The 24,158-nt window shown below is 39.3% G+C and overlaps 1 protein-coding gene across 3 annotated transcripts in view; it reads right to left on the reverse strand.

The window, feature by feature from the left end:
- Positions 1-9,546: 9,546 nt before the first annotated feature.
- The window catches only part of LOC136686734 (fibroblast growth factor 14-like), a 116,879-nt gene continuing 102,267 nt past the window's right edge, over positions 9,547-24,158 (reverse strand). For all 3 annotated transcript variants that reach the window (XM_066660684.1, XM_066660683.1, XM_066660682.1), the window contains 2 exons: positions 15,609-15,807; positions 9,547-13,629 (listed from right to left, as the gene is read on the reverse strand). In XM_066660684.1, the coding sequence (XP_066516781.1) occupies positions 13,493-13,629; positions 15,609-15,807 (336 nt within the window). In that variant the 3' untranslated portion in view covers positions 9,547-13,492. The remainder of the gene's footprint in view (positions 13,630-15,608; positions 15,808-24,158) is intronic.

Here is a 24,158-nt window from a genome sequence, read left to right on the forward strand (position 1 = left end):
ACTGACATTAATAACAAAAATATGTTTTGATTAAAAGAGACAAAACAGAAAAACTGACATGTTAGTAGCTCATGTGTGCTTTGCATTTGCACACCAGGACAGCAAACAGCTTCTTGATTGTACATGATTAGTATGAGAAGGCTAAAATGACGAAAAATCAGCTGGCTTTTATAGCTACACAATGAAATCTCAAATGTCTCCTTACATTCTACCTAGTGCACAGTCTATGTCATAAAATAACAGTTTCAGCACTCATAGTGCATTGTATGTTCACATCTTCCAGTCAAACTACTGACCTGTATGGTTGCAGTAGTTTTATAATCCGTGAAGCGCACTATATAGGGAGTATGACCCTATATGGGACACATCTTGCAACATTGTTTTTTTGCCATATTGTTGGTGCTGGATGAGGTGACCACACTAAGCACATGCATACAGGCAAAAAGTTGCATGAAATCTGATCTGACTGTTCACATTCATGTCGCATGCCCACAAATCAGATATGTATCTGATCTAGGACCCCATATGAATGTGACTAAAAATCAGACCTAGAGACTGTCTTTGATAAAATGGTAGCCAATTAATGGAAAATAAACTGGTTTATTCAGGGACCACAAAGCAGTTGGATTCTTCATAGTTCAACTTTATAGCAAAGTAACAAAAAATAAATAAATAAATAATAAAAAGACAAAAAAATAAAATAAAATTAAATTAAATAAAAAATACTTTTATAATAATTACTTTTAGAATTTTGGTAGTCAAATTGACCGATTGAGCTTTTAAACCATATAAGGAAATAAATAAATACGGTATGTTTATATACAGATTTATGTTCAAGGAAAATGGCACCTATAATTTTGCAGAATAAAAAATATTAGTGAAAATTAGATAAAATATAATGCTAAGTTTTATGTTGGAATTGATTTGTTTTCCAGAAGCGATCATCTAACATCATATCAAAGTATATGTGGCTGAATAAAATCCTCAAAGCAGCTAAAGCAGTGATCCAACATAGAGATCTACCCAAAGAAGCTGTTGCTACAGCTACAAATGAACCTCTTGATACCCATTTCAGACGAAGCATCTGGTAGTTGTGTCTGTAGAGTGTACAGTAATATGTTAAAATTGATGTTAAAAAAGCGATCATCTGCTTTGTGTTTCTCAGAACAAGCATTGACATGGGGTAAAAAAGAGGGCAGCATTTTTTGCTTGTCTGAATGGCCAGCTGAAACGTGCAACAAAAAGTACATTCCCTTCTGTACTGCTTTCATGTTATTTGCCACTCTGTGTACAATGTTCCCTCTTGGTCAGCACTGACACTAACAGGAGGCAGTAAAACACGTCGTCACTGTGACCCTTAATGAATGGACTAGAGTGTCCAGCTCCCTGGAATAGCGTGAGAACACTCAATTATAACAGGAGTGTGCCAATTACCATCTGAAAGTAAGCACTAGAGGTGGAACACAACGTGACGCTTTTGATGATAACATTTTAATGTATCCCCTCCATATTGAAATCGTAATTGGTGTTGGTGGTATACCGCCTCTTTAAGTCGCTTTCAGACGAGGCCAAACAAGGCAGAGTCCTAGCAGGTGTTTATTAATTGTGGGTGTGTAATTAATGCTGTCTGAGAAACAGCTCGGCCCACACTGCAATGTTTGTGTGCCGCTTAATTGCATGGATGCCCTTTGTTTCAGATTACAGCCAAGGCTACAATTTTCTAATCGCTTCTGTTTAGTCTGTTCCACTGAGCATGCTCATTTTCTCTCACTGGTTTAAAGGCCGAGAGGAAGACTGGTGTTTGATAGAATGTGTTTTAAAACTGATTTCGGACATCCTAGCGATCCCAAACATTTTTAGAGGGGATATTAAATTCATATCAGAAATTAGCTTCAAACAATCCAGTAGGACTAGCAAAACACATAAGCACTAGCAACTCTAGACATAATATCTATATTGAGGATGTTTTTTTACTGCAGGGTTTTTCAAACCCTGGGTTGTGATGCTTTGATGGGCCTCAGAAAAACATAATAATAATTAAATAATTGATTTTTTACAGGCATATAAGCACTAAATGAACATCTTACACAACCAGAGTGTCATACTTGGAACTTTACAGCGTGTAGCAGTTAAACTCTTCCCCAACAAAATGGGACGACCCTAGAAGAGCCTGATACATCAGCAGAACACTAAAAAGAGCTATTCTTTTTTCCCAGGCTACTAGCGCAGTGTGGTCTGCAGTGATAGGAGCACAGCTAGACTTTAGGTAACTTTAAGGCATCATACACCTTTAGTAGAGTTCCACAGTCATATATTATCACCCACTCCTAACACTTCTGTGATATGAAACTGAATTCTTATTCCACAGCCTTTTTTCACTTAAAGGAGTAATCTGTAACATTGACACCAAGCGTTTAAAATCGGAACTATAATACAGTTTCAAAACAGTGGAGAGAGCTGTCTGGCTCGTCCCCCTCCTCCTTAGATGTGAAGCTCGAGCAGGTTGCCAGTTTGAGGAAAACTAAACGAACAAGCCAGAGACGAGTTTAAGAACTTGGGACATAAACGCTAAGAAGAATGTGCCATAATCAACATATTTACACGGAAAAATGTTCATAATTTCACCAAAACATCTACCCACCCAAAAGACTGAACATGTGGCTGCCATTTCCCTGCATTTTTAAAAGCCACCTCAAATATTTCCACTAGACAAGGATTGTGTGGTTTATTGATTTTCCCTTCCACCATAAATGGTGTTTAGGATTCAGATCTTATCCAAAATTTTCGTTGTCAAACATTAAGTTCCAGTTCACATGTGTCCATTTACAAGTCCTAATGCCATTATCCGTCAGCTTCTTGAATACTCTGTTCCACCTTAAGAGGTGAAGCTAGCGCTATAGCTTTTGAAACTTTTTGGAGCAGCTGTTATTCCACTTTATCTATTTAAATAAATAGGTGAATATGAGAGACTTCTCAAACACAATTCTTACTCCTTACTTTGTTTAACACACACACACATATGAGTCTGCAGCAATTTCTTTAAAACAAACAATGGTATGTATACTTTTCACATTCTTCATATAAAACACACAAAACACAGTCCTAACACCTTTCAAATGTCACTACGCCCCACTTTCTTTATATAAAACACACAACCTATGGCATTTACTCCTTTTAATCTATACATAGGTGTCTGTACTTCTATATATTTTCAGAAAAGATTTGCTGTTACCTGTTCAGGAGGTAATTAGCCAGCTCTGGCTCTGTTCTGTAGCGTTGCTGCTTGTAAACTTCCTCTCGTTTTACTTCATCTCTCTGGTCATGGATTTTTAGAAGGGCAGTTGGGCTTATTGGGTCTGGTAAAATATAACATTAACTCTGTTCACTTGGTTATTTAATCACTGTGAGACCCTGTTTGTAGAAGATTTGAGACCTCTTACCCTTTGGCAAAATAGAGAAATATGATTCACTCTAATTCTAAATATTTTTAACAGTGGTGTATAGAAATAAATTGGCCAATGTCAGTTATACTTCATTTTATAATCTAGAATACATTCAGAGTTTGTGTTGCCTCTGTCAAGGTATAAATCAACAGACAAATGTCTCACTTGAAAAAAATGTGAAAACCCTAATTTATTGGATTCAGATTTTAGCAAAATGATTTAAGCAAAACTAAATGAGCTGTTTTGTTTTGTTGCAGTGTCTGTAATGAAACAGTAACAGCAAAAATAAGCCAATGTTACCCACCCATGGAGCAGGAAGAGAGCAACATCCTCATAATGTGTTCATGCTTTTCAACATTCAGAGGATTTTCCACCACAGATTTTACTTTCCTCATTTTTGAAAATATCCCTGTTTAGACGAATACAAAAATGGCTGCATTATCATACTCATCCCATGGGTGGCCTTAGTACCTCTTAAAGAGAGACATCAAAACACCATGAAGCATGAGAGAAACACAGATTTAATATCAGATCACTCCATACTCCCTATGTAGTGCACTATGGAAGTCATGATATTACTGAAGCTAGATCTTAATAGTGCATTAAACATTTCGAAAACAACAAAAAAAATTTTCATTTATATGTGGGAATCTGAATTGAGTGCTATCTGTGTGTATATATTATAGTTGTATGACTTATATACTTCACTATACAGGGAGTGAGGAGCTATTTGAAAATGAGCCAGAGACCGGCACACTGTGTGACGTCAGCGTTTCCGAAAAGTGAAAAACTTCATTTTCAAAATTCTCCACTTTGGAGAGCGTTTTCAAAAACCACTGTTTTCATTGACTTAAACTGGAGGGCCGGCAAATGGTGAGGAAACATACTATGAACATTGCCTCAACACAGCCCCCTGGAATTTGGTTAAAATGTCTGAGGTAAAATACCACAAAGATCAAACAGAATCATTCTTCCCCTGTCTAAACAGTCCTGCTCAGCGAGGCCAGTCTCAGCACCTGTTGTTGGAGCAACAAGCAGCAAGGCACACAGAGGCTCCGTTTTAAATCGCTTGTCTACCTTCTTCTTCTTTTTTTACCCGCTCTACTCTGTTCTCTCATTTCTCTGTTATTGCTTGGTTGTGTCCGCTCTAGTCATATCTGTTTTTACATGGCCTAACCCCACCTTTGCTCACATGGACATGGGTCCTCTACTGTGATCAGAAATGCTCAAATGAGGGAGTGTGACAAATCTAATAAACCTGATTTTTATGTAGAAAACGGAGCAATATCAGAGGGGCTTATTTTATCCAGTGTTTTCTGAACTAGACAGCCGATAAATAATAATAATAATTAATTAACTAATTAATTAACTGGGTGGTCTTGCTTCATAGTTTTGGTATTTGGTAGACTCTAGTTCCCCAAATTAGTATGCACATGCACATAATGTGATTCTGTTTTATTTTTATTTTTTCCAAAATATAGCCTCTTCAAAACAACACTAAGCACTATTGTATATTTTTGCTCTTGTGCTCCCCCTACATTTGCAATTCACTTTTACAGTTGCCCTGAAATCAAGGGGTAGGAGGGAGGCTGGGGACATTGTCTCATGCCTTCTTCTAAATATTACATAGTGAAGGTTCTGAAGTGCTGAGTGTGGAGTATCAAAAACAGAGAGATGTTCTCCCTACTACAGCTCAGTGGAGCATCACAATGATTAAGAGGCTGTATTTTTAATGTTCCTTTAAATACATTAACTCATAATTATCAACGTGTATTTATTATTGCAAAGAAATCAATAGACCCTCTCTGAAAGCCCAGCAGGTCCTCTGTTCTTTAGGCAGGAGTTCATTCTATGGAATTTGTATAAGTGTGTCTTAAGCTGTAAGTGGAAAAATCCATCTCACACACTCTTATGTGCTTTGTATGTGTTTGGAAGCCTGATCATTGATTTGAGAGTGTAACTGTGATGTCAATAGCACTCCTCGGATCTGTACAGCACTCTGCGATTGGCTCTGGCTGTGCACCACGTGCCGTTTCCGTGGCAACCGAAAGCTTCTGTCTCCGTGTAGATCTCCAGGAAGGAGGGATAAGCTCCAGCCAATCAGAGAGATAAAAGATATGTCCTCCACAGCAGAGGACAGGGATATCATATGTGGCAGTGATATTACAGAATATTTTTCTTTAGGGACAGCTTTGGAGCTCTGTTTTTTTATTACAAGCTCTAAATAGCTTGGTGGGGCTTAAGTACTCCATGGGAAATTAATGGGATTTTTATTTCAATTCAAAATTTGCTTGCAAAGGGTATTTTAACTGGAATTGTGACTTATACAAGAAGAAACAGTGAGAGGAACCAAAGCTCAAAAGAGGATCTATTTTCCTTTGGTGGACACTGGTGAGCAAGACAATGACAAACCAATAAGAGTTATATAATACTGAATAGGGACTACAGGATATCTGATAATCCAATATCCAATAAGAATATACCACTCTCTCTACCCCATGCATTACTGGTCAGTTTCTGATCACAGGGCCATTGTTTTCTAACATTGCTGGCCCAATCTCAGCTAAGAAAACAACACTTACATGGTTGTGGCACAATAGTTAATGTAGAGGTGTGTCATGCAGAATGGTGTTTTTGAAGTTTAAACATACCTCAGTGTGACTGTTACACTAAATATTCACCTGCTCATTTTTCATTTAATCAAAAATCAATGATGGCATTCAGCCACTGAGCATTAATTGAGACAGGTACTGGTGTTGGGTGATCAGTTCTTCATCACAAATACTAGGTATTGGATGAAGACCATTCATTCCAGAGAATACAATTTGTGGCTCTATGATCACATACAGCTGTTTCAGAGGGTTTTAATTCCATCGTATGTTTTCAGTGGAGATTATACTGTTGGTATAAATGAACATCTGTGTATTATAGCAGCTGAATTCATTAATTAATTATGGGGTATATATATATATATATATATATATATATATATATATATATAGAGAGAGAGAGAGAGAGAGAGAGAGAGAGAGAGAAAGAGAGAGAGAGAGAGAGAGAGAGAGAGAGATAAAGACAGACAAAGCACTGAGTTGAGTTAAAGGTTCTACACATACCCTTATGTTGTATCAAATACACACGGCATTTGAATGTAAATATGCCCTAATAAAGGGCGGCACGGTGGTGCAGAAGGTAGTGTCGCAGTCACACAGCTCCAGGGACCTGGAGGTAGTGGGTTTGAGTCCTGGTCCGGGTGTCTGTCTTTGAGGAGTTTGGTTTGTTTTCCCCGTGTCTGTGTGGGTTTCCTCCACGTGCTCCGGTTTCCTCCCACAGTCCAAATGCACACGTTGTTAGGTGGATTGGCGACTCAAAAAAGTGAATGCGTGACTGTGTGTCACCCTGTGAAGGACTGGTGCCCCCTCTAAGGTGTGTTCCCACCTTGCGCCCAGTGATTCCGGGTAGACTCCAGACCCACCGTGACCCTGAATTGAATAAGCGGTTACAGACAGTGAATGAATGAATGCCCTAATAAGATAAAATGAAATAAAATAAAATAAATTAAAATGATATCCTAGACTCTACATTCATACTTGTTCCACTAGCCATTTTGTAGCTTTATATTTATGGTTGGTTGTCCATCTGTGGCTCTACATACTTTCATCCCCTTTCAACCCTGTTCTTCAGTAGTTATAAACCTGACAGGAACCCTACAGAGTTGGTATGATTTGGGTGGTGGGTAATTCTTAGAGCTTCACTGATACTGACATAGCATTTGTGTCACACTGGTAGGAGTGGATCAGACACAGCAATGCTGCTGGAGGTATTAAATGGTCTAAACCATAAATTCTGCATAAATAACGGTTGTGGAAACAAAGTATAATAAGGTTCATATAAGATTAGAGCACTGTAAATGAGTGATGTGTTGAGGCAAACCATGCCATCGGTCATAAGAACTTTATTTAGATCAATCTATGGATGCCATCATGTTCGAAGTACATTCTTTCATTTAGTCATTTTAATGACAGTCTCTGCATAGCAAATTTGCCACTGTTAAATCAACACTGAATCTGAAAAAAGTCAAATGGGGTGAACCAACCAATATAGAGCACATAGCAGATTCTACATATTCCCCTCCAAAAAAAAAAGAACATTTTCAGAACCATGTCCACAAAGCTGTGAAAAGGTGCACTTCAAGGGAAGCAGTGTCAAAAGGCTCTGAATCTTGATTAGGTTGATGGTAATCCAATTCCTCATCCCCACACACATACCCTGTGACTGCCATGAAAAGGAGCATAGGGTACATTAAAAAAAAAAAAAAAAAAAAAAAAAAAAAACATTAAAAAGGGTATTAAAAAACAAAAAAATGATCAACTGCTTTTAAAAGCAGAAAACACAGCATTCATAACGTACAACATCAAAAGCTGTGTTTTTTTGTCTTTCAATGAAATGTATGTATGTGAAGATATGAGATGTGCAGCACCTCAAACTACGGATACTGGAAGCCTTTGCTAGCATTTCTCCTGCGGTGTTGCTATCAGTGTGTGAAGAGTGGGAGGAGAGGGTTGCATTGACAATCCAACACAATGGGCAGCACTTTGAACACATTTTATAAGTGGTCAGAAACTTGTAAATAACTCATGAAAGAATAAAGTTACGTTAAAACTAAGCACACAGTTGTTTTTCTTGTGAAATTCCCAATAAGTTTGATGTGTCACATGACCCTCTTCCCATTGAAAAAAACAAAAGTTGGATCCAAAATGTCCGACTTCAAAATGGCCACCATGGCCACCACCCATCTTGAAACGTTTCCCCCCTCCCATATACTAATGTGCCACAAACAGGAAGTTAATATCACCAACCATTCCCATTTTATTAAGGTGTATCCATATAAATGGCTGACCCTGTACTTATCTTTGCTTTTTCTTTTTTACTAGCATTTCACCCAGTCTTGTATTTTGACCCGGGGTACAATTATATTCGATGGTCCAGCTTTCAAGTGGAGAGATATGACAGGTCCTTCAAACTTGTGGCTTTTTGCCTGTTGATAAAACAATATTTTTTTCAGTAAATGCTTATAGACTCATTAAAATAGGCCTAAAGTTTCAAAAAGTAATCCTTTGTTGCAATACTTTGTAGTATTGCGTTGAGTATATGAGATACACCACCTGCAGTTTTGGGTAACTCTTTGTGTAACAGGGTTCAATTCCTTGCTCGGGTGAGCATGCCAAACCAATGAGAATCTTTGAGCAAGAGTAAGCATCTCTAGATAAGAGTGTTTGCTCAATGCCATAAATGGCAGAAACTTTCAGTATCCTAATTGTATTCTAGCAGTAGAAGGTTTTCACAGGAAAAACCTTTGAGAAATCTTTATTTTTATGAGTGTATCTCAGATGACAAAACATCACATTAATGTTTGTGATTAATATTTTTGGCACCCTTGGTGGTTGTGCATGTGGACAAGCCTTTTCCACCCAGAATGGCAATCCCCTGGTAATGTACATGTTGCTTTGATGTGTGGGGTGAAATTATGAAGGTGGGATAATGGTTCATTTTCCGCATCAGAAGCTTTCAGTGGAACACTTCAAGCGAGAAGAAGGAATGGAGTGCTCCTTACGCCCGAACAAAAGGTACAGCTGAATAAATTCATCCGTCTTTTGTTGGCGTATGATGGCTCATATACGCTGAAGGGCATGGCTTTGCAGTTATTGTGATGACTAATCCCAGAATTCCTTGTGATGAAGATAAAGCACTCTTTCCTTCATGGCATAGATTGATGTAAGTTAGGGGCCATGGCTTGTTGTGCATTTCTGTGGAGAGGTTTGTGTGATTGTCATGTAGTAAATGGAATTCTCTGTCTCTAAAAAAATTCCACAAGAATTACTGGATGTACACTCTGAATTACCAATATAGGAGTGGCACATTGACATCGCTGCCACACAGCTCCAGGGTCTGGGGTTATATCTTCACTCCAGGGCACTGTTTGTGTCCAGTGCTTTCTCTCTGAATCTGGATTGGTTTTCTCCATGTGCTCCGATCAGGCAGACCAACCCAACAAAACTCTTTTTACCATTTACGCATCAGACTCTCAGAGAAAATGTACGCCTTTATATAAATGATTTATTCAATATGTTATCTCTGTGTATACAATGGATTGGACATAAACTGTACAGTGCAGACTCTTTTTGCATATATGTACTGTATGTAAAGTTTAGCGGTACATACCAACAATATACTTTTTTTTTTTAATCACTTGTTTGTATTGATACACATAGCCTACCACATGCAGGTCTCCAATAGCCTTCCCCCTTTATTACCATGCAACAGGTGAAAGGTGTGGATGAAGCAAGAAAAAAAGGACAAACAGAAAAGGGGGAATAACAAACCAAATCATCCTGCCGTTAATTCTCGACACATAGAAAAGACAGGGGCATCAAAAGTCCTCTCTGAGATAAGAATGTTTATGTGAGATGGACGCCACAGCAACAAGGAAACGCACTAATACGAAATGAAAAAGAAAAGGAAATTGCACCTGGGGAGGAACGTTACAGGAGGATATATATATAAACGAAGAACAGATTGTACATTTACATAGCAGTCATTTTACAAAAATAAATCCAGTCCTCTATGGAACCAGTTCACTGGTCAGCAGAGCAGAATATACAGTATGAGGGCCCAGCAGAAAGAAAGTGTGCACGCTTCAGGATGAGCATGACGGCTTTAAAACCAAATAAAAACATAGATAAACAAAAATAAACATGGTAGTTTTAGTAAATGTGAATCATTGAAATGGACACTCTAACCTATCTCGTTAAGGAAAAAAAAAATGTCAGCATAACGTAAAAGCTAACGGATGGATTACTAGTGTTGCTGTTTCTGCAACTTGAACCGAAGTACATTATAAGCCCAAATGTTTGTAGACACCACTTAGTATTATGAAATCATTAATAAATATATGGGGCTGTTTGAAACTGCCACATATTAGCGTAAGGTCTCCAAGCTCAGTGCTGAATGTGCAGTATAGGGGCATTACCCCAAGCCCTGGATTGGGCTGTGAGGAGCTGGACTTTCAGCAGGTGTCCACAAATCTTTAGACATAAGATGTATCATTCCCATAACAACATGACAGCATCCACATATCAGTACAGATAACAACTGGAATGAACGACAGTCAACACCTCAAATCAAGTAGAGCAGTTGCCCAGCATGATGCAATTGGTTTGGACAACAGCATATGGTTAACTATGGTAATACTACAATTGTTTTAAAGTAACAAAACATTTTGGCAGATTATAACATATTATAGGTTAATTATCGATGAAACGATGTGAAGATGCATTATTCATTGAACGATGAATTGCTTTCAAGGTACTCTAAATCTCCATGTCTTATAAACAGCTTTACTTATGCACAGTGATTATTTAAATACCCTCTTATTAGAAGATTATGATGGACATGAAAAAAAAAACAGAAACTCAAACAAACATCAAAAAAGTCAAACATGCTACTTTGCTCCTGAAGGAGACCATTGAGGAAGCACCCTATGCTAAACAGTAACGGATCATCCTCTTATATGTGGACTTAATAATCAACTTATATAGTCTAGGTGGCTTCTCGCCAAACTTGGAAAAACATTGTGTATTCTGACATGCTGCTAAGTCTATTGTAGAAATAAAAGCATCTTAAAAATGAACACAGTTTTTCATAGCGACCTGCGGAGCAAAGTTACGCCTCTTTTTCCAGGCTATCCTCGGGGATCTGGTTTTGTAACTCACTCACACACTAACTCCATCATGTTTAGCAATGTGCTCCACAAGCAGAGGTGGGTAGAATCTTGTTGCAGTCTTGTTTCAGATATTTCAGTACAGTTTTGACTGGTCTGTATTTTCGTGAGTAATATTAAATGGTAATACTTTAAAATATATTACTGAGGAAAACAATCTATTATTACTCAATTGTATTAGAAGGTACATTTCCTTTTAGGTTTCCTTTTCATTACGTTACAGAATCTGTGCTGCTGTGTGACTGGTCACACTGCTAATTTTATAAACATTTTTTAGACCCAGAATAATTCAACAACAGAGGGGTTGTATTTTAAAGTTGTACAAGCTTTAGTTCCTGTGCTGATCGACAGATTCTGGATGTGTTACAAAGTAGTTTATTGAGCTTTTACTCACATTATTTGTATTTTATTTATTATTATTATTTTTTGCTTGGCTAAGAGTCAGAATTTTACCGAAGTAACAGCACTGTTATTTCAATATGGATTTTCGCTACTCTCCCCACCTCTGTCCACAAGGGGCACTATTCGCTGCTTCACCTCAGTGACAACGTGGGTCCTTGTTGTTAGTGCGAAACTGCTACCATTTTATACCAGCTTTCTGCTACAATGTAAAGGCAAAGAGAATAAACACTACCCCAGTCCACCTTTCAAAGCATGGCCATGACCTGTGAGACGGCATCAGTGTACATTCAGCCATCCAAACCAAGGCCTGGCTAAGGACAACTGCGTTTTTGTTTATATACATCCAACATTGGGACAATCGCAGTCAAAGTTCGAGGGCTTCACCTATCAGTTACACTAAGACCTGATTTATCAGAAAGGGCCCAGAATTGGGGACAAAACTTGAGGCCAGTAACTGCAGACTACAGATGCCAAAGTGAGGTACGTGGCGGTATAATCTGAGTCAGGTAAGTGAGCCAAGACTGGCAGATAAAATTGAGGGTGACAGTGATATGTGCGCTGTTTTACGAAGGAACAGCGTCCACCCTAAATGCCTAGCGACAGGCTTATCAATGCCAAGTCTCTCGATGGTCCTTGCGAGGTTTCCTGGACTATGCCATTGTGCAAGACATTCTCAAGTGCAATAAGATTTCCAAAGTAACCAAACAAGTGGTTCTCTATCAACTTTTGCTGATTCCAACCATCACTTCCTCGTTACCAATTTGTAAACACGGATCAGGCATGCCATGTCTCTTGGCGGTCCTTGTGTGGTTTCGACTGAGACCTTGAGTACCTTCATCAACTTCCACTGCCCTTTGTAAGTGTAATGACAGATCAAAAAAGATGAAACTAACCCAACAAGTGGTTCTCTCTTGACTTTTGCTGCTTTGAACATCTTTACTACTTAGTAAACATGGATTATCCATGCCTTGCAAGGTTTCAGGTAAAACTTAGAGCACATTCACTGACTTCCATTGCCATTCTGCAAAGCTTTCTCAAGTGCAATGTGAATCTACCACCACGGACGATTCTCTACTGATTTCTACTGCTTTGAGCCTTTTTTACCTTGTCACCGTTTTGTAAACGCATCCAAAGAATTGGGAATTTACTCACTCGTCTCCAGATTTCTCTTCCCTTAATTTATGCCCTAAGCACCAATCCTAGATAAGCAGGCCAACAGAACACAGAAACGTGATATGAAGGGACACATAAAAGGAAAAGAATTAGGATTGGACAAACTTGAAACGGGGAACAACAATGACATGTTTGATTTGTGTCTGTACAACAATCTATCCAGACAAATGCTGGTGTGCTGTGGGTATTGGGGAAATGAAAAGAAACTGTGACATGAAAAGGTCCAACAGAAGAACTGTGGGTAGCTGTCAGCAGGCAAAAGAAGCTACCAGACGAGGCAGATGAAAATATGTCTTTCTTGCGGAGGATTGTCACAGGAAAGAAAGGGGAAATGAAAGAAAAGGGAGCTTTGAAAAGGCATTCCGTATCGCATAGGGCATTCCAATGACAGAGTTTGTTAGTGCCGAGCGTTCAGCGGTCCCCTCCTCCTCTCCCTCCTCCTCATCCTCCTTTCCCATCTCCTCCACACAGCTGCAGTCCAAAGTCCAAAGGCTACACAACCTTGTCCTCCAGCCACACCTGCCCCTTTAGTTCAATGGTTCCAGTGGCTAAACTCTAGTGGAGGGGAGAGTGGTAGAGAAGTGAGTTTTGTCATTGTTGTCGCTCGTGGATCCAAGCCACGGACAGCAGTTTTAGTTTGGAGAGTTGTGGATGTGGAGACTCCCTTAGGAGGGGAGGGGAGGTGGGGGAAGCAGGGCTATGTCTCCTTGTCAGGCTTGCTGACAGGCTTGCCACCATTCATGACCACCGGCTCTGTGCTTTTGCTGGGAGGGACACCAGCCTTGGGGACAGTTTCGCCCACATCATGCAACGAGGGCTCACGGTACATGGCAACTGTGGAGAGAAGAACAAGCATTTCACTGAGTGAGAATACAGAAAACACACATAAAAGGAAACAAGGCTAAAAAAGTTATTGGAAGAGAAGGCATAGAAGAAGGACTCTTAGGTCCCCAAAGGACCATTCTTGAAAATGAGATAAAGATTTTTCAAAGATTTGAAAAATTTCTGCATGATTAAATTATTGAGAATGTAAACAAAGTCATTTGGAGAGACATTAATCTCTGCAGACCTCTAATTCCACTTCCAATTATGATTCTGCGAGTTTCTTTAGACTGGAAAACACGTTCAAATATGTTGGGCTTTATTTTTATGGAAACAATGTGAGTGCAAATACAAGGCATAAGGTTGTGCAGGCACGTGTGAGCAATTACGAAAGTGGAGTAATTACGAAAAGAGTAGTTAGGCAATATCCAATCAGATTAAACTTTAAAATTCCCTTTAAAAATCAAACTTTAATCTGTGGCAAAGCAGTGACAATATTGTCAGGAACCGCAGCGACGAACAATTTAATCACAGTTACATAAATATTAATTTAATCTCAACAAAGTGAAGAACAATATTATATAACTATCCATCCATCCATCCATTATCTGTAACCGCTTATCCAATTTAGGGTCGCGGGGGGTCCAGAGCCTACCTGGAATCATTGGGCGCAAGGCGGGAATACACCCTGGAGGGGGCGCCAGTCCTTCACAGGTCAACACAGACACACACACATTCACTCACACACTCACACCTACGGACACTTTCGAGTCGCCAATCCACCTGCAATGTGTGTTTTTGGACTGTGGGAGGAAACCGGAGCATTATATAACTATAATATATACAATTATTATTATTGCTGATATTGTTATTATTATTTTTTATATCAATAATCTGTTTAAATAATTTAACACCACAACTGTTATACAGTAAATCATAATAATAAACATCATCATGACTGATGAGAGTTGTATTAATATTTAGAATTATATTAATAATTATTCCTAATCATTAATTGATTTGGCAGTATTTATTAGACACCAACGTTCTGGTTCTTCTTATATAGCAAGAAAATAACTATTTATTTTTATTGGAAAAAAAGAGTGAATATATTTCACTGGTGTTTTTTGTGAAAAACAAGACACATTTATGCATGTGAATAAAATACATTGCTGCACTTTGTTGCATTTGTGATACAGCCTGGTTTGAAAAGAGTCCATTTGGTTTAAACCAAAACTGGTTCAAAATTACTGTTGGACCAAAGGATTTTCAAAGTTAAACCCCATGATGGGCTACAACACTAACCCAACCACCCACTCATAGATTAATTAATTAGATCCTTCAAATGAACAATTAGGGGCGGCACAGTGGTGCAGCAGGTCGTGTCACAGTCACAGAGCTCCAGGGACCTGGAGGTTGTGGGTTCGAGTCCTGCTCTGGGTGACTGTCTGTGAGGAGGTTGGTGTGTTCTCCCTGTGTCTGTGTGGGTTTCCTCCGGGTGCTCCGGCTTCCTCCCACGGTCCAAAAACAAACGTTGGTAGGTGGATTGGCGACTCAAAATTGTCTGTAGGTGTGAGTGAATGTGTGAGTGTTGCCCTGTGAAGGACTGGCACCCCCGCCGGGGTGTATTCCTGCCTTGCGCCCAATGATTCCGAGTAGGCTCTGGATAAAGGTTACAGGCAATGAATGAATAATGTACCTGTGCCCTACAATTAAGTAAAATGCTGTGATAGGTGGATTTATAACTCAAGCGATGCCACAAAATTAGAGCCCTCCTAATTTACATATAGGTGAGAATTATCGAGATGTTTTGAAAAATTATCTGAATAATTCCCCTCCCATTTTTCAAGCATAAACACATCAGGGATTACTTATTACATTTTGTTAATTGCATTACTCTTGATGACTTTAAGTTCTGTTCCACACTAGACTACTAGAGAAGGGCACTTGGAGGATTAAAAAATAAACCAATCCACAACTGTTCACTGTACCTTCTATGGGCTTGGGAAGAAAGTGTGCAGCTGGTTTAGTCTTTTTCACTCTGTTCCCCTTCATGGGCTGGCCCTCTTTGTTGAGACCCAGGAACCAGGCTCGTCCAGACTCCTGCTGTCTGTAGAGCATGGAGGAGTAGATGACGTAGTAGTTCTCAAACACAGATTCTTTGAACTTACATTCCGCTGTGAAAAGCTCCTGCAACAGAAAGGGGAAGATATTCAGAACATGATGTAACTACCATCCATTTGGTTCTAAAGGTCCTGGAACTTCCACCCGACCATGGTCTTATCTGACAAAAGAAGAGCTTAATTTTCACCTGTTTCTCTAAGATTAAAGAATTTGGTTCTATTTATGTGATATAGACCTTTTTGGAAAGCTACCAGGCCTTACATGGTTTTTAAGAAACCCTTATTCATTCATCAATTCATCTTTTCTAACCACGTCATCCTGATCAGGATCATGGTGGATTCCGGGAACTACTGAGGAACACACCTTGGAAAGGTTGCAAGTACGTCACATAACATCACCCATTTACACAGTCACACACACGCTCACATCTGGTGACAATTTCACATATTGTCATGGTTTTGGATTGTGTTTTGGGAAATTGAGGCACCTGAAGGAAATCCAAACAAACACGGGGACTTGAGGCTAAGGTCAAGCCCAGAACCTCAACACCCTTAACCAGTGTGTGAAATAGGGGCCCCTGTGTTCTTCTATATAGGATGAACACTCAAAGTCGACGTTGATGATTTTAATCAAAAAACACTTTATCTTTTCCTCACAATTTGCTAGATTGAGATTTGAGTGCAATTTGCACTCGAAACTGGTCTAATGTGTTAACAAAGCCCTGTTGTCAGTAAAAGTAAAAGACAAAGTGTCTCAGTCTGACATATTAGGCTCGCTCTCTCTCTCTTTCAAGGTACCATGGCTCCATAGGTGGGTAATTTTGACTTATTTTTGCCACGTACAAACAACAGTCATTTCAAAAGTCATGCTTCTGAACGTAAACAAACCAAATATAACAGGATTTCCCCACAATCATAGACTGTTTGAAATGTAAATTAACAATATATATTGCTACTGCTTTCTCTAAGTATAACATAACTAAATAAAGCTCATCATAAATGTATATGCTATTCAAATTTCACCCAAAAACCATGCCACAGGTTCAGCATTGCACATAAGAACCATTGTCTATGGATGTGCCACCCTTCTTTTGGAACTAAAACAGAGCAGAGCGAGAAACATTGTTGCTGTTTTCCCCAGCAGAGCAAACAGGGGCGAGATAAAAGACCAATTTTCTACAGTGCCACCCTCTGACAGACCAGTGCTGCACTGAATAGTTTAGAAAAATAAAACAGAATTCTAAGGACTGGCGCCCCCTCCAGGGTGTATTCCCGCCTTGCGCCCAATGATTCCAGGTAGGCTCTGCACCCACCGTGACCCTCAACTGGATAAGCGCTTACAGATAATGAATGAATAAAAAAAACAGAATTCTCCATTTCAACAGCAATATATATATATATATATATATATATATATATATTCATTGAAATAGAGAATTCTGTTTTATTATATTATTATTATTTTTAATTTTTTCAACCCCCCCCTTCCCAGTCCACCACAGGACTTCACACTTTGCCCTTAACCTTTGTTACACCATTGGCTGCTGCTACCTTTCAATAACTCTGCTCTTTTACGTGGAAGATTTTTCATCCGATCTCCTGGATTAAATGGCATAATATACTGCCTGTAAAAAGAGGAAATAATCACGGCTATCTGCTCTAATCATCTATCTACTGTAATCATCTGATATAACACTGAAATTATAGTAGGTTCTAACAGTTTATTTATTTATTTATTTATCACCTAAAGGTATCAGGACCTGCATTGCCCATGGGATGTTGCCAAGGTAACGCAAGCAAGAGTTCAAAAATGGAAACACGCAATTTAAGGTCTTTGCTTGCACGTATAATTGCACTTCTACGTGATTGGAAAGAAAGCCTTGGCTGGATGTGAAAGGTTTAGACAGCAGGCGTTTTCAAGAGCTTTAAAGAAAACAACCCATATGAAATGCTTCAACACCGACGACGGTGGAAGAGTCCTCGGCTGCAGTAACATGATTTTTGCGGACTGCTGCTTTCAACATGTCTGCCAGCCCTTACTTTCAAGCTTCTAAAAAAAGAGAGACAACAATTGGAAGAAGAAATGAATTATCCATGCAGAGAGAATCCTTTCAGGGAAGTGTACGCAGCAGGGGCTCCCCCTTCCCTCGCCGCTCAGAGGCATTGTGGGTACTCAATCAATGTCTGCCACTGGCCACAGGAGCATCTCATTTCATCCCGACCATACAAATAGGAGAGGAAAATTATTCTTTACTCTTTTGTGAAAGAATGACTAAATCCCTACACAGGACCTGCTCTTTTGCCCTTGAGAAACCTGCTGAGTCATTCCGGTCATGCCTTTCGTTGGGAGATAAAATGCAAAGCTAAAAAATACACTTATGTATGGTTTTCTAAGTGAAAAGGAGTCATCACTACTTTTGATTCCAATGTAATTGCTGAGGACCTAAATATGCATTAAAACAACTTGTTTCTATAAAGGGCTCCACTGACCATACCTACAATTTAGACTGTAGGTCATCGGTTGCTCTGCACACTTTTAACCCTTGCCCACTATGTTCTTCAATGGTCAGGACATCCACAGAACAGGTATGATTTGAATGGTAGATCATTCTCATCACAGCAGTGACAACAATGTGGTGATGATGTGTTGGTGTGTGTTGTGCTGGTACGGGTGGATCAGACACAGCAGTGCTGCACAAGTTTTTAAAGCCCTCAGTATCCGGCAACAAAGAGGTGAAACCAACCATGTCCTGTGGGTAGCACCCTGTGTCCACTTAGAGGACAACAAACACGGATGAAACACAGCTTTGCAACTTTTTTCCATAAGAAATTCAGCAATGAAATTCCGTAGAACAAAAATCAGACAGTGTGTTGCATAGAAATCTAGGGTCACTAGTCCACTGTTCTGAGCACGCCAGCAGCTTCATTGTTTGATCTGCATTTTGTCTGTTTCTCATTCTTTTTAAGCCCCCTTCAGTGAAAACCAAATGTTTATCTTGTTAATGTGTCCATGTGGTGTTATGCATAGACGTATCATGAGTGAAAGCAGTGGACGCTGAGCATTTCTGCTTTGAAACTACAGTCTTCCAAAGAAAGTCACAAAATGGCGACAGCCAGGGTTTCTTATGTCACACATCTAAGGGACTAATCCAAGCTTGTGTTACAAGGCTTTCAAGCTGCAGGAAGTGGAGTATGAGTAAGTAGAGACAGAAGAAGGAATGAGTAATTTTTATGAACAATGACAAGCTTTTAGGGATGTAATCTGTGACCTGATGTGGACCTTCATTCTGTTCCTCAAAGAAACAAAAAAATCAGTTCAGAATAGCATTTCCTTATTTGGGCAAAATGCCCTAAGGGCAAGCCCTCAAAGGTCCATATGAACTGGACAGTCTGTGCCAGTCTGTGTTCATAAAAAGGCAATAAAATATAATGAAGATGAAAAAAAAAAAAAAACCCTTTCACTTGGCAGGGGTATTTATTTTCCTGCGTCACAGCTTGAGCGTTAATTAGCCGAGGCTTTTTCAATTCACATACATCCATAATCAAGAGCAGGCAATCATTCAGACCTCTCTCTGGGGGGCTCCTCTTCTATTGTGTTTGCCGTCATAGCAACTCACAGTTAACCTCCTGGCACTCGCCCAAATGATTCTGACTTCTCGCTCTAATTCAAAACTCAGCTGCATAACATTTCCATATTTCACCCCCCGAGGGCTTTGGTTCGCTGTCGCCGATGGACAGGACCAGGCAAAGACTCAGAAGTTAAGAGACGAAAGCAGTGGGATTAGAAAAAATGGTAACACTCCCTATGAACCCTGTATTCATAATGCTATATAAATATGTATTAGGTATATGGCTTATGATTGATACTTCATAATGCCTGGATTAAAGGCACAGTTCAAGATTGTAATCAAAATGAGAATACTGACTTATTTCTGATACTTCATATTATTGCTTGATGAGAACCATTTTAAAGTAAGGTACTATAACATTTCTCTATAAGATGACACTTCATCATTTCTGTTTTCATAATGTATGATTAGAACGTGTCAGTAAGTACATTGTTAACATTCTAAAACACCTTTTTATGAGCAGTGTTCTTATGTGATTACATATTATAATGCAAGGACTTTATCAAATCATACCATTTTTTTACTAGTTGAAGCATTTTTCATCATTGCACAGTAGTTACAATACAATATGTACTCCACTATTAACCCAATCATGGCAATGGATTTGCAATAACACACACACACACCTGGAGTGGCAGGCAGCCACCTTAGCACCTAGGGATATTTGAGAGTTTATGTGGTTCACTCGAGGGCAGTTCAGCAATGGATGTCGAGGGAGGGGAATGTGCTGTTCTTTCACTCCCCTGACCCAACTTTCCAGAAAATCCAAGCCACATATACAGTATAGAAGCCATAAACGTAAAGCCAATACAGGCATATACATGCCATATAATACCCCATAAATACAAATACATCCTTAAAAATAAAGATGCTACCAAGGGTTCTTTGAGCAATGCCATAGAAAAGAACCATGTTTGTTGAAGATGTGAGTTTGAAGGACCTTGTAAAGGTTTAAAGTATCTTCAGTTGATAAGACATTTTTTCATCAATGTAAATGTTATTAGCAAAAATGGTTCTTTATTGAACCAAAATGGTCCTTCTATGGCATGACTCCAAGAAACCTCTGTAGCACCTTTTATTTTTAATAGTGTATAAAGCATTACGGGTAAAGGAGTCATAGGAAATATTTATACATGTGAGTGTAAGTACCTAAGAGCAGTTATGTCTGTTATTAAAAGGCATTATATTTTATTTTTAAATGCCTTATAACTGTATTATAAACACCTTATGGACCCAGGATTCAAAGGAAGTGTTACTGAGAAAATCACTTTTCTTTCCGTACGACGACTCCCGGGGGACGTGGTTCTCTCTGTGGTGAGTAGGAGTGTGCTAACACTGTACAGAGCTAAGAGTGCTAATAACCCTGGGGAATTGTGGGCAAACTAAACAAATAAAGCCAACTAAAGCAGGTGGGCACAGAGGCCCAGAGCCAATGTGAGTCAGTCCACATCAAACTTTCAAACCTAAAAGGGCATCCTCTGCAGCTTCTCAATTTTTCACAAGGGGAGGCATGTATGTGTTTTTGCGCCCAAAAAAAAGAAATCAGGAGAAGGGCAAGGCTTCAAACGGCTCAGATGCCTCTAACGCGGCTGGTGGAGCACAATACTGTACAGATATTTACTTTTTTCCTTTCCAGTACAGAGCCCAGGCACCTTGGAAACGCTTTAAAGCTAATGGGCTTTCAAAGATGAGGAGGGAGAAAAAAAACATCTCTCTTCACCCGTAGCCATGTAGCTCAGACACATCATTAGAGACTGAAAGAGACTGAAAGCCCTTAACAAAGATCAGAGCTGTGAAACAAGCCGAGGGGAAGCACAATGATGCCATGAGGCTCAGGCTAATTGGCGGACACTTCAGTTCACTGGATCTCCAGTTTCCACCGTTACCAGACCTCCCAGAGATAACACACCTCCCAGCTCTTACCCCCTTCAGCACTGAGGATAAGAGAATTATATCATTCAGAGCATATACTTTATATGGCCATGTATTTCAGACCTCTTCTAATCCAACATTTCTTCTGAAATCAAGGGGATTAACAGGTAGGCTGCTCCTGCCTTTTGCTGCAGTTATAGCCTCTACTCTCCTGCAAAGGATGTGCCCAATCCGTTGAAACATTTCTGTAAGGTTAGATGGCATTCAGCCACTGAAACATAAATGAGGTCAGGTAGTGATGGTGGGTGATTAGTTCTGGATCAGGCTACTTCAACTCATCCCCATCACTTCAGAGAACACAGATAGTCCATAGCTGGAGGGATTTGTACCCCTCTCGCCAAGAACTGGCATTGAACAAGGCAACCCATACTACCCATGTGTGGCAGATCCAGAGCATCCAGTTTCATTGGATACATTTTGATTACTATTTTACAGGCTCTATGTGCACAGCTGAAGAGCTTTACCAACAATGAGTACACCTTAAAGGAAGCATAGAGGACTCTGGAAAACTGCAGTTTTCACAGTGAAACAAACAACCCCCTCCTGTGTGTGTTTTTTTCCAGAAGCTCTGCATCGTTTAAGGTGAAATGGTATATATGAGTAAGAAACCAAAGCTTGTTATCGGTTGAAGTCTATCTTGCCTGTATTCACTGCTTGAATTAACACAGAAATCTGTAACTCGAGCTGTAACTTTCAGTCTGGGTTTACTTTCACACAAAGTTAGCAGTCTCCTGAATTTGGAGTAAGTTCCATCTTAAGTAATGTAACTTGGTGCATCTTTTAAGGTGGAATGGTATATCTGAATAAGAACACGACTGTAGCCTCTTTGTGCTTGAAGTTTTTATTCACTGTGACTCAAACTGCACTTTTGATATGTGTTTACATTTTTTACTGCAGTATGTGGTCTCCTGAATTTGGAGTCTACCTACAGAGCAGCAATAGAACAACATCATCAACCCTTTTCATGTTTTTCCACATTTAGAGGTCTCTGCATCATCCAGATACCTCCCAGAGCCTGCTTCTCCTCTGTTTCAGACCCAGTGTTCAGACCCAGTATTATCTCTTGGTACACAAAATCAGCCCTCTGAGAAAAAAGAAAACAAAGAGTGTAATTGGAATGATAAGGACTTGAGGAACAACATGCTCATTAATTATTTCTATCAGCCAGTCCTAAATGCCAAAGAAACTAAATGAGAATATGCAGGTAACAACGTCTATTAGCTGAAGGCCTTTGAAGACAGTGCCAACTGGACGGGCTGGGACACATGTGGCATCGCATCTGGTTTTGATATCACCTCAGCAGAGGTCAGTTGAAAGTGAACTGGTCTGTGTACAATGCAAGGGACAGCATCTGACTGGAAGTCACTGAGATGTTCATTGCTTCAAAGCCAGAACCTGACATAGGCGAAACTGCTTCTCTTGGTAAGCCAAGACTACGAAATAGAATTCCACAGTTTACCTTGTATTTATTCGCAAGTCACTTTAGCAGGCCCCTGGACAATTGTTCATCCACGTAACAGGGAGTTTGTCCTCCAGCGTTGATGCAGAAACATCTTTTGCTCTTCAGAGAAAGTTTTCTACTAGATTTTGGAACATTTCTATAGTAATGTTAGTAACGTTAGTAAAATCAAATGCTGAGGTGCTGAATGATGCATTGGATCACAAAAGTCACTCTAAAGCTTTCCAAGCTTTTAGGTGGTACTCCAACACTCCAGAAAACACACTTCCACTGCTCCACAGTGCTCCACTGCTTGACATTGGGCATTGTGACCTTACACTTAGTCCCATTTTATTTTTGTCCTTTTCTATGAAGAAAGAACATTCTGTATGTGCCAGACCAGGATCAAGGTGACAACATACATATATTACTTAAGGAGCATTCGCAGGATTTTTATACATTTTGTTTGAATTATACATAAATATCTGGAAACCCAGCATAAAAAACCATCTTTAATTCCCCTGAACCATACCCTAACATTAACCACAACCCTAAACCTAACATTAAACTTAAGAAAAAAGTAACCATACTGACCAAAAGGTTAGAAAAGCAGTGTTGTGTTGAAAACTGTTTACTGCTTCCTTAAATAATATTCTTTTAATTCTTCCTAGTTTTTTCCTAGCTTTTTCTCTTTTAATTGCAATAGGGGGGGGGGGGGGTGTAACCTAATTTTGTTGTATAATGAATATTAATTAATTAATTCATTCATTCATTCAAAAAGGTGCTGTTTTGTGCTAGAATAGACTGTAATTAAGTGTATTTAGAGAAACAACCTGGTCAGGATGAAGTAGCTGCAGAAGTTGAATGAATGAATGAATTAATGCCATCAGACAATACCATTGGCCAAAGCTATCTGAAAGGGTTTTTACAAATCATCTGACTTAAACTGGTAACTCTGTCACAGTGTCTGAATCTGGCCCCTAGAGGACTTTCCAAATGGTGTTTTTTATGGTTCTTTTCTCAGGTGTGTAGTTTTAGAACACAATGAAGGGCCATTTTAAATGAGTCTGAAAAATCTGTCTCATAATGTGATGTTTTTTAAGCTGAGAAAGATTGTTCAGTATTCATTGAAAATTTCTTTTCGGAATCTGAAGTGGTTCTTCTACGACTTGTACCCAGTGTTTTTCTTGTAAAGATTGTTTTGTAAATAAAATATGAAGACTTTTCAGGGGAACCCATCTACGGCATTGTATCCAAGAACCCTCCATTGCACCTTTACTCTTAAGACTGCATGCAGAGCTTTCTGCATGAAGGGCTTTCTTTGCAAGTGCTCTTTTTGGGAAAAAAAAGAGGTCTCAACTTTTAAGCAACGATTAGTTACTTGGAGCAAAACAAGAAACGAGTGGGGATCCACCTGCT

This window comes from Hoplias malabaricus, chromosome 2 (assembly GCF_029633855.1).
Source record: "Hoplias malabaricus isolate fHopMal1 chromosome 2, fHopMal1.hap1, whole genome shotgun sequence".
Taxonomy (NCBI): Eukaryota; Metazoa; Chordata; class Actinopteri; order Characiformes; family Erythrinidae; genus Hoplias; species Hoplias malabaricus.